This window comes from Cololabis saira, chromosome 18, assembly GCF_033807715.1.
Source record: "Cololabis saira isolate AMF1-May2022 chromosome 18, fColSai1.1, whole genome shotgun sequence".
In the NCBI taxonomy this organism is placed as follows: Eukaryota; Metazoa; Chordata; class Actinopteri; order Beloniformes; family Belonidae; genus Cololabis; species Cololabis saira.
The window spans coordinates 21,479,824-21,492,102 of NC_084604.1; the positions used below are offsets into that span (position 1 = coordinate 21,479,824).

Here is a 12,279-nt window from a genome sequence, read left to right on the forward strand (position 1 = left end):
GTTTTATGGCGGTATACCTGCGTTAATTTCTCTTATATAAAAATAACTGTTATGTCACAGCAGACAATAGCAACACGTAGGTAAAATGTAACTCACTGGAATTAGTCAAGCTATTTCAAATATTCAACCGTGTACAATCCAGCAAACCAGTTGATCATAAAAGTTGATGACATTAAAAAAAACACTCAAATAAGCACTTTCCCTTTCCAACCTTTAACTTACCTAGCATCAGGTTCCGTTGTGGGTTCATTCTTTGCATCTTCTGGTTTATTCTTTAGTTCTGCGTAAAAGTCCTGGTGGTCTGTCGCCTCACTTTCATTTTGATCCAAAGGTACATTTTTTCTAAAAAGCTTCACCTCGCTCTGGGAAACCTTTATACTCCTGCGCTTGGACCCCGGTGTCTCTGTCTTTCTCTCTACTGTGTAAAGACCTTCATTCTGCTCCATGTCTGCACCCTCATCCACCTCACATGCCCGACTGGCTGCAGTGACAGAGTTTGAATTCTGCAAGTTGCCCAACTGCTTGACCTTATCAGGGCAGGAATTCTTGCCTTCCGCTCCTGCAGGTGAGGCCTGCGGGGTGGGGTCTCGTTTTAAGGAGGAGTCTACAGACACCTCTCTCGTTGAGGCGTTAGGACTTTTGCCCTGGGGACTGGCCACTGAGTCAATTGTCGGAGAGATTCCCTCTCCAGAATTAGCACTCGGCGGCTTTTTCTCCCCGTGGGGGCTGTTCCCTCCTTCCTCCTGAGAGTTCTTTCTCTGTCTCCTTTTGCTTGCATTTTTACGCCCCATGTCGCCCGCCTCTGTTTGCTCTTTATCGAGTTCAAACTCAAACTGTGAGTCTTTGTGTGGTTTCAGTGACGCTCCCACCGAGGTGCTGGAATAACTCTGCTCCCCTACAGTCGGCCTCACATTTTTCTCTACACCTGCTGGACCCGGGCTTGCAGTTACATTAATAGTGTGAGATGAATTTGCTTTGTGGAGGACCTTTAGGCTTTTTTTAAGTGTGGTGGAAACAACTTCCCGTCCAGGGCTCGTGCCTTCACCACAATGAATCACGCTGGTCTCCTCCAGGTACACATGAAGTCTCTTGCCTGTCTGGCGTGTCTGTGCGTGTGGGTGGGCGGGGCCCTGGTCAAAGTCCCTCACCCCTCCCTGTTCAGAGGGGGAGCAGAGATGTGTCAGATCACTGACGTTCTTGTCAGGATTCCCACTTGCTGAGAGGTTGCCGCTGCTCTCCTCCCTCCCGTCGCCCTGCCCCGTTTTCTGCTCCCTGCACACCACCAGCTCCTCCTCTCTTGGAGCTCCTTCTCTCGTCTCAGCGCTGCTCACAGGAGAGCTGTCTCTGTGGGCAGACTGTGTGGCGTCCTCTTCACGAGGGAAAATGTCTCTGAAGAGACGCACTGAACTGGGATTCTCCTCCTGCCACTGTTGTTCCTGGATTCTCACTGAGTCCTCACGCTCCTCATCTCCTCCTGTCCCCTGATAGCAATCATTACTTGAAGATGCATTTTCCCCGGGAGCCTTCGGAGCTGTTCCCCTCCAGGGAGAGAACCAGTTCCCGATACGACCCAAGACTCCAGTACTCGGCTGCTCCTCGGGGCAGTCAGACTGAAGAAAAGCAGAAAATTAACCCCCATGTATGTTTGTTAACTCGTGACGCTACAGTTAATAAACATGCACATATCAAAATGAGTATTTGCAAACTTTTCCATGAAATGCAAATAAAAGTAACTGCACATTATAGTGCAAATACAAATGGTCTATGAACAAAGAAGAGCTTGCAGGCTTGAGATTCAAAGAAAATATTTATGTTAGAGACATTCCTAGTACAGCCATGCATCCCTTAGCACAGCAGACTCATGCAGGGGTGCTTATAACCTGTACGCTTACCGTAGAAAAAACCATATCATTCAGACTCTTTATGTAGGTTGTGAACATGATTTTGCTTTAGAACAAAAACTCCTACAGAGCATAAGACAAACAACAAAATCATTCCACCAGAGTAAACAATAGCAGTGTGAAAGAGCAGAGAAATATGACCAAAGAAAAGAGATCCTTCTGCCCCAGCAAAGTGATCACACAAAACTACAAAGTTAGAGAAGTTTTTAACAGTCAGTCCAAGATAAACTCACCCTTAATTACTTTCCTGTCGCCTCTAACATGTGAGCCGCTCTAAAGTATGTCCACATCAGGACCTCATTCAAGTTGCATGTCCACTTCATGGACTTAGTGCGTTAGTCCTTCTTGACTCCAGGTCAGCATCTCCAGATGTGGCAGAGAGCTGCACGCGCTGCTACTGAAGTCCTGCCCTGCAGCGCGCGGGCCAGTAGTTGAAATGATGCCTTCAAATGTTGCTCGTAAACGTTTTAACGTCTCCGTCGCTATGAGGCCGGTGAGTCAACAAGAGGTTTTAACACGTCAGCCACCAAACCGCACTTTCATTTGAGTGCTATTTGCTAACGTGGCTGACGGCCAACTTGTGACTTTTGAAGCTATGTTTGGCTCCTTTCAGTCAACATTCCCCTTCACGTGTTTGCTATTAATGCATTAGGTCGCCTGGCAACAGTGAAATGCAAAAAATTTGGGGGGGACTTGCAAATTATTATCATTATTATTATTATCAGAACTCGAGTTGTAAAAAAAAAAAAATCAGGGGGGATGGTGGATTTTATCATATGGGGACAGATAATTTGTGCTGATTAATTACAAATAATGTAATAACAAATAATAGCACTGACCAAAACACCTGCAGAAATACTGCAGGAATGACATAGCAGCAGTTAAATGCAGCCTTCAGTAAGCTTTAAATATCCACTGGGCTTACATCAAATACATCAAATACATCAAAAATAAAAAAACTGTTTTCTGAACTTATCAATATGCCTCTGTCCTTCACAGGATAAGTAAAATGGATCTCTGCAAAAACTCAAAATCTTAACAACAATATTTGTCCTATTTCTAGTTAAAAAAAGAAATCTCATTATACTTAAAACAAGAGTCATCACTGGAAAAAACAACAATTTTCACCTGTTTCAAGTAGATTTTCACTTGAAATAAGTAGAAAAATCTGCCAGTAGAACAAGATTTTTTGCTTGTCCCACTGGCAGATTTTCCTACTTATTTCAAGTGAAAATTTACTTGAAACAGGTGAAAATTGTCAAATAAGTTATTTTTTCTGGTGTTATTTTTCTGGTGATGACTCTAAATGTTGAAATAGCAGTAATACCACATTCATTGATGAAATGGCATAAGGGATGGAAAGGGGGGATGATTTTGGCCATTTTTATTTCAGGGGGGATGCCATTCCCCCTCATCCCCCCTCAACTCCAGTACTGATTATTATTATTATTATTAGTAGTAGTATTGTTGTTGTTGTTATTATTATTATTGTTATTGCTCTTGTTGTTTGTTGTCCCAAATTCTGAGTCTTAAAATAGCCTCATGGGTATCTAAATCTTTACATTTCTAAAAGTGTTTACATAAGTTTTTTGTTTTTTTTGAGACCATGTTGTTATGCTGTGCTCTCCTCTTTTGAAGGCTACAGTATGTGCTCAGTTCTGTACACCAGCAATAGACAGGAACAACGCTCTTACCCATAAAGTTGGAGTAAAACAATTCTTTTTTACCTCCTCTCATGAAATTATTGTAAATGGAAAAAGGAGTAAAAATGACGGATATTTTTTTAAAAACAAAGGGATTCCACCTTTAGGCCAATACTACATGATGCTTTGTTTGTTGTTCTCGATGGATAGATGCTTTTTCATGGTCAAATTAAAAAAAGTGCTTCACTTAGCCACGGTTAAACAAAAAAAGTGGATTTCCTGCTTGACGCACGTTCACATAAACATATAAAGTGACACACTTGTACGTCCACCATACATGTTTATCTTGCTTACTTGAGGTTGGCAATTACATCTAAAGGTTGGAACTGCACCTTACCATACCGGAAGCTCTCTAAATAACAAAAATGTGATTAAAATAACTAAAACACAGTTGTGTGTGGTCATCTCCTGTGGACCTGAAACATTCAAAAGCTCTGTCTTCTCCAACTAATGCAGCCTCGCCTCAATTGGTAACTCATCATGGTAAACAGTTGTCGTCTTCTCCCACTGTGTTTCTCTGCTTCTTATGACTCATTTTCTCTTGACTTGTTTACTGTCCTCTTCCGTAACTATCAATATGTCACAATCTGCTGTGTTTCCAAATAAACGGTGCTGAAACACACATCAAGCAGGCATGGACCTGGTAACTACGATGTAAAATCTGCACCTACGTAAAAGACATGACTTTGCATTTCAGTACAAACCAGTAGTCTGTAAATTAGCTGATAAGATTTAAAACAAAAAAAGTTGGATAAAGTCATGAGTTCTAAGACAGTTAGATCTGCTTTATGTGGACTATTTTGTACATTAATACTTTTATTGAGCGTTTATGCTTCATGAATAAAAATCCATTAACGCATGGAGCTCATTTACTGCACTGAACAGTCAACCCGAGTGATTTCCCTCACTGACAGACCTGACACTGATTCAACATGTCAAGTCAGCTGTAAAAAACTGACACGGTCCAACAGATTTGACAATCAGCTACAAGGCTGGCCCTGATGATCCCGATATACTGACAGCTGATTGTTGGGGTCTGGGGGCTCATAGATCTCCATCTCGAGAGGGCCCCTCTGATTTAACTGGGCAGCACTCTGCTCTAAAATGTGGAGTGTGCAGTTTTATACCATACCAAAGACAGAAAAAAACCCACCTCAAAAGCAAAAGGGTTAGGGTTAAAACCTCCAGGAGTTTATTATAATGTTGCTCACTTTTTGTTTCATTGGCAAAAAGGCTAATGAGTTCAGCACGCATTTATATTTATGTGAGAAACCATGAATTCCTACATCCAAAACATAGATTAGATAAACAATATATATTTTCTCTTAAGGTTCTGTGCTTGAATAAAAGCAGTATGAAATAAAACAGTCAAATAAATCAGTTTTAATTTATGTGGATTTGCATTTTTACAGTATAAACTCTGTGGATCATGCACAGTACCATGGTCGTCTCCTCACACTAACCCAGCAGACAGAAACCTCCATCTGGCATCTCCAGACTCTACGTCAGGATCGAGCCACATGTGTTAAGTACTAAAATAAGAAATTTTTGAGAACTGTCTCTCAAGATTTGATTATTAAAACAAAAAAGGAAACAATTACTAACATGTAATGTTAGTTAGTATCTATGACATCCCACAGGAATTATGTTATGCAAACACAGAGCAGTGGTTGTACACTTGAACGCAGTTGCAGTATTTGGTTTCAAACAGAATGCACTGTTACACAGCAGCGTCTCTGCAGACTATTGATTTCCTGCTTCAGAAGCTTGTAGAATTGCAAACGCATTGACCTAGTCTATTAAATCATTAAGTCTAATTCATCCATGGTGAATGAATTCTACTGTATGCAAGGAACGATGAAATAGCATTAGGTTATAAAACTAATTAACAGTACTCATTATGTTCACTATCTGTGTCGTATAAGGGGCGGTAAATGCAGACAGTGCAGCTCTGTGCAAATTAAAAAGTCTTGACTGATTGCAATACATGTTTGATGTGTAACTAAATAAGTACAGATTTAATCAAATAAACCTTATCACAAAGCAAATATATTTCATTTTCATTAATACAAACAATCAGGTGGCATTCCATGACAAACTCTTAAAACGCCATAAAAACTTATTATATGTGAAAATAAGCTGATTCAGAATGAACATGTCCATTTGAAACGTAACCCTTGTGGAAGTGAAAATAAAGACAAGTTGTAATGAGCGGCTGTTGTCAAATTTCCCACATTTATTCTAACAAGTGAAAGCAGCAAGGGGCCGTATCCAACAGAAGTTTTCCAGCGGAAATGACGTAGCGAGCGTGTGGCTTTCAGGACCTGTTGAATTCGGCTTTGGCTTTTTTTCCAAACCTGCCGACTCTTGTTTCATTTGGCGAAATTCAGTCAGTCTTTCCATGCAGTTTGGTGGAGGAAATTAACCCTTGAACTTCCCCTACCTGGTTACATTTATCCAAGTTTCCAATTTTGAAAATTGATGAAAAGAACTGATTTTTGTAAATTAAGTTTTGATGATTACTTACTTATTGATTTTCAGTGTAATCCAGAGTTGGAAGTATAATCTTCCAACTCACCTGTTAATATGGGAGACGTCCTGGCAATAACAAAAACCTGTTCTATGTTTCTCACTTTTTTTTTTTTTTACTTTGACAGTCCTAATTAAGCCTCTTATCTTGGCCTTTTCATAACGCATGCCATTTCCTACCTTTCTTGGAATTCCAAGTGTCGTACCCAGTACTGGAGTTGAGGGGGGATGAGGGGGGATGGCATCCCCCCTGAAATAAAAAGGGTCCAAATCATCCCCCCTGTAAAACTGCCATCCCCCCTTTCCATCCCTTATGTCATTTCATCAATGAATGTGGTTTTACTGCTATTTCAATATTTAGAGTCATCACCAGAAAAATAACTTATTTGGCCATTTTCATCTGTTTCAAGTACATTTTCACTTGAAATAAGTAGAAAAATCTGCCAGTGGGACAAGATTTATCTTCTCATTACAAGCAAAAGAATATTGTTCCACTGGCAGATTTTTCTACTTATTTCAAGTGAAAATCTACTTGAAACAGGTGAAAAATGTTTTTTCCAGTGATGAGTCTTGTTTTAAGTGTAATGAGATTTTTTTTAATGAGATTTTTTTTTACTAAAATGAGACATTTTAACTAGAAATAAGACAAATATTCTTGTTAAGATTTTGAGTTTTTGCAGTGATCCATTTTACTTATCCTGTGAAGGACAGAGTCATATTGATAAGTTCAGAAAACTGTTTTTTATTTTTGTGTTTTGATGTATTAGATGTAAGCCCAGTGGATATTTAAGTGCTATTATTTGTAATATATAATATTATTTGTAATCTGCACAAATTGTCTGTCCCCATATGACAAAATCCACCATCCCCCCTGATTTTTTTTTACAACTCGAGTACTGGTCGTACCTGTGGTCACAGGCATAATAAATAAATAAACAAATTATTTTTTTTTTTTTAAAAGCCAATCATGTTTCAAATATCATCATAACTTGTTTTGGCAACGCTGGTAGAGGTCATTTATCCACAAACTGTCTATTTCTTCTAAGTTACAACAGGCCCTGAAACAGTGCACATCTCAAACAATCAATCGAGTCAAAAGACCACAAAGCTCATTCTTCACAAGCAGGAGGCAGAGAGCGAGCTCTTACCATGATCACTGCGTCTCTCTCGGGTGTCTAGGGGGGGAAAACGGTCAAATGCTGCCCACTTGAAAAGCCCTCAGTGAAAGCTCTGTCTCCTCCGAGGTAACCTGCCTCTCCTCGGGCGGACAGACCATGGGAGCCTGCACCACACTGCCTTATTAATATTTAGAGCCGTCGTGAAGAACAAAGTTAAAGTCTGACTCCTGTGGTGAACTAAAAATGATGTCATCGTGAGTGCTGCATAGGAAGTGTTTTTCTTTTTTTTTTTACCAAAATAAACTCTAGTCTAGAGGAATCTGCCCTGGCCAGGTAACACACCCGAGGCTTAAAACACATTGAAGTATGTTGTGCAACTATGTCAGAATACAGCAGCAGAAAAAAGGAACAAACTGTGACAATTTTACTTTTATTTGAGTTAGAGCTATGTGTTTTCTTTCTAACTGTATAGGCAAAATCACGAGGTAAATAAATACATTTTCTTCAGGACTTTGGAGGCCTGTCTACAGCTCAACTGCTTTAATTACCCACAACAAACACTGCATATACAGAACATTGCACCTGACTCATTCACTGTGTATGCAAATACACTCCCCTTCTCTGTTTTCAGTTGGCTATGTCTTATTCATGATGCATGCAGAATCTGAAACCTGTCTCCCACTGCACCCTATGAAAAATTCACACCCTGTCTATGGCAGTTATTGCTCCTTTTTATCACAAAACACGCGTACTGTAGAAACCCTAACACTAATAATTTAGTAGGGTTTTACCCCTTATGGTGTCTGTTTAGAGGTATAAAAGTTATAAAAGGTCAAATTTTAAAGCATCTCATTGATAAGACGGAGACAAATTGTGAAAATCATGGCACACTAATTAAACGTATGGTGACTGTTTTATTAAATAGACTAAGCTGTCCGGTCATACTCAAGTCTTGAAGAAAAAAGTGGCTCCGGCATTTTGTCATCATGCATTCAGGCATTAACAGACATGCATACCTGGCAGCTGCTCTCTGCAGTGGCGTCCTTTTGTTGCAGCCACTTGAGGCTTGTGTTAACAGCTGCTCTCTCGCTGTTTTCTGGAAAGAAATGGTTGCCTGGAGATTTTCCTTGTTTGGTGGGAAATTTGAATTGTCAGGCATCTGGAGCCAGAATGATTCAGAAAGTTGAGATCTAGCTAATGCTTGAGAAAGACGGAGTGTAGCATTTTAGAAAAAATGTACATTTGTTTCTTTTGCACTATTTGCATAATTATCCAATTGCTAGTGTCATGGGTGTGTTTGCTCTTTATAACTGGCTAAGTTCGTGCACATACTGTTAACACCAAGTTTATACAGCAAGCTGTTTTTAAACATGTTGCGTAACCCTTTCGAGATTGATGAGTTGCAGCAATTGTTTCTCTAAGATCAATGCTGATATCTTTCATCCTTGGCATTGTGTTATTACCTGAATTCCACCAAAATGAGACAATTTTCTTTGAATAGCTGTGGTCAAACTTGCTGTTGTATTTGACATATGCCAGCGGCACCAGGGTGCTACTTTCATGTTCATGAGGAAGTACCGGTAGTTAACGTGTACTTCATCTTTCAGACACTAGTTCTGCATTTTAGCTCAGTTTTTGTTGAATAAACGTTGCCAGGTGGCTGTATTGTTTTTCTGAGGAAGTTTTTACCTGTATGGGGACCTGAACGTAAATATTCATAATGTATGCATTAACCAAAAATGGTGAAACAATTGTAATATGGTTATAATCTTTGTAAGTGAAATCCAGAAATTCTTGTTACGTAGGTTTGTGCCGTGAGTCAATCCTAGTTCCTGATCCTTCCTGAGAATATGTGAAGAGCTTTGCTCCTGTTGTCAGACAGCTTACTATAAGCGCGCGTATTAGGTGAAGTCATTAGGTGAAGTCAGTGGCCAAGAGCCTTAGCGGGCATGAACAACGTTTCGTCATTTTGAATTAGATTGAATAAATTTGCCAGAGCCATATACTGTGCACGGAGTATAAGATAGCTGATGCAAGATCAGAAGTCAGTGATGCTTAACAAGACAAGTCTAATGAGGACAGCCTGGGCAGCAATCATAATTATTTTCCTAATGTCACCAGGGAATTTTTGCAAAGTGACTGGGTATCGTTGGCCAGGCAGTAATCTTCTGCTTGTTTCTTTTTCAATACTTACAGTAGCCTCCAAAGTAAGGGGGGCAGATGTTGCCTTTTAGTTAATACAAAATATTTTCTTTGATCATGTTGCGGTTTTGTGTGAATGAAGTCAATAAAATATGTTGTTAGCCTTTGTTTCCTTTTTTAAAATATCCTCCAGAGAAGCGTCTGTTCACAGATTGCCAATATTTACTCTTCTCCCGCCTTTCTTGTTCCTCCCAGTTACTCGTCTAAACTTTCAACTTTCAACACTTTAATGGAAGAAATGAGGAAATCTGTAGAAAATGGCCAAAGCTCAACTTTAGCATGAAACTGATGCAAACCCAATGTGCCACCCATTGGTTTTTGATGCATATTGCACCCTTGTACCGTTAATTAAAGAAAAAAAAGCCAAGTGGGTATTGAGCTGAGTCATTTTCATCCTACAGCACAAAGCAGTTTATTTCTGTGATTAGCATTTTATGGTTCTAAGAACTGAGCGAGAATGCAATTACATGTCACGTAAAATGACAACATATACTTAAATACTGTACCTGAAAAGAGGGATGAACAACTGGAGATGAAGACACGGTTCCCTGTCTTGTAAGAATATGATTCACTGCTGCTTTCTTTTACCGACAAGTCTTGCTGCTGCAAACTGGAAAACATTTCTGGACGTGCAAACATTCATTTACTTCTGAAGAATCACTTCATGATGGACCTTAACCCTTTATATGACTCTCAATAAACGAATAAGAATTTAAAAACCTTTGAGATTTTTGTCTTATATTTTGCTTTTGTTGTTGTCGTTCAAAAATCTGTATCACTCCCGAAGTTACCAAGCCTGTTTATTTGTCTGGTAAAGGGTTGAAATGTACTCGCGTCTACTGTATGTCACATAACGTCCAACACTGACCGGCTCGGTGCCTTCGCAGCTCTTCAGGGTCTGAACTCTGCGGGTCGCACTGCAGGGTTAACTACTAGCGACAGAATAAACACGGATCATGTTGTCAAAGGTGGAAGTGAACAACACCTCTGGGTATTATTCAGTGGCAGTTCTCTGGAAATAACCAGTTGTGTCTCAGAGATGACGGCATTAATGCAGGTTTGCTCGTTTTCAACATTTCCATTGAGAGGCATGAGAGGGAGAGAATTCAAGATACTTTAGTTTATGTAATACCACGTGGGTTTTTTAACTGCTGTGCTGTTTTCTCCCTGAAAGCCCTCATGGGAATATGTTGCTTAGAAAATTATGACTTGCTGGTAAGAAAGAATGTGATAATGCTCAAAAATAATTAAAGCACAACGTGTTCCCTGTGGCGAGTTTGGTTTTGAAAAAAAAAGAAAAAAATGAACAGCACAAGCTTTCCTTGCAAATGGTTTTGAACAACAAATAACATTTGCCGAATTTACTCCTGACAGCCTGTCCGTCAACAAACAAAATCAAATGTCAGCAGAGGTCATGGTATTTCTATTTGTTTTACCAGTCACACTCTGAGTACAACCTAATGGGTTATTTGTCAAAACCTGAACGACTCATTTGGAGGAGTCAGCGTCGCATTAGCGTTGATAGCCTCACTGGCATTCCCTGCACACCCTCCCAGCAGACACATGTGATGCTCGTGCATCTCCTGATAAGTTATAACGATAACTTGCAATGTTCCTTTGCATAACCATCGTGATGTCCAAAATGCCTTTCATCTTTTTTCACAGCGAAATATAAGTGTCCATAATTGTTATAATTGTGCAAGATTGGGTCAACATATGAATTTTTCATTATTATTTATTCATGTACTTACCGGTAAGCTCCTCTGTTAACCTCCTCAGACTGTAAATTTAAAAAAATGAGACTTGCACGATATAGTGAAGATAATGTTTCTTTACCATAGGGAAATAATTAAGAAAGTAATAGCTCTAATAGTTCATCCTCTGATGAAAGCCTCTGGTGCTTTACTTGCCAAATTCTCCACTCTACTCCTCATTTCAGTATTAGTTTGTCTGAACAGCCCTTGTAAGAAAAAAAACGCGTAAAAGATGAAATAATTAAGATCTTAGGCATGTTAACTCTGGGCTCCCTGCATCGTCAGAACAAACCGTAGTAACAGCCCCTTTGGCATGTCGTCACACCGGCCGTAAACACTCTTGGTAGCCGGCAAATGGGATTTCAGCACTTGTTTAGGACATTTCCACTCGCTTTTCTTGCAAAGGTTTTCTAGGTCTGTGGGGTTCTTCTGTTGTCTCTTGTATGTACTGCTTTTCTGAGGTCAATCCAAAGATCTTTTTTGCCACCATGTGTGTTCATTGACTGTGTTGAAAAGGCATTGTATAGACTCAGCAGAAATGTATAGATCCGTATTGAATAGGCGAGTGCAGTATGGATGAGAAAAGGTGGTGTTAGTGTGAAAGCACACTGAGTGGTAGGGAAGATAAGAAAATCTTTTATAAAAGAAGCTCATTCACCATTAGCCATTTGCAGTGTCATTCAGGTCACAGATGTATAGCAAAACATTCAGTCTACTCCTCCTTAGTGTCATCTGGATTCTACTGTGGGAGAGATGATTATCTTACCACCTTTTCCTCCCATGCTTTTTTTTCTTTTATAAACTAAGTTATTATGTTTTCCGCCACACATCTACAGTCTGTAAGAGTATGTACTGTAGATGGCCGTTTTCTGAGCTCCGACACTATTTAGAGGTGAACATGAGGGATTTTTCTCTCATCAGTGCACCATCATTTTAGAGGTTTCCTGGAGGGCTTTTCAGTGAATCAAAGTTTTTGCGTTTCCTTTTATATCAGTTTTCTAGACCTCAGCTTGAGCTTGTTCCTGCTTTTTTTCATTGTCAGTTCTTAACAATATTATGAGCCACAACTAAG

The 12,279-nt window shown here is 39.7% G+C and overlaps 1 protein-coding gene across 1 annotated transcript in view; it reads right to left on the reverse strand.

Annotated features, from left to right (window-relative positions):
• The window catches only part of crybg1a (crystallin beta-gamma domain containing 1a), a 33,305-nt gene extending 26,004 nt beyond the window's left edge, over positions 1-7,301 (reverse strand). Inside the window, exons 1-2 of the mRNA XM_061707417.1 lie at positions 7,282-7,301; positions 223-1,610 (exon numbers count right to left, since the gene is read on the reverse strand). Coding sequence (XP_061563401.1) covers positions 223-1,610; positions 7,282-7,284 — 1,391 coding nt within the window. The 5' untranslated portion in view covers positions 7,285-7,301. The remainder of the gene's footprint in view (positions 1-222; positions 1,611-7,281) is intronic.
• Between the last annotated feature and the right edge of the window lie 4,978 nt (positions 7,302-12,279).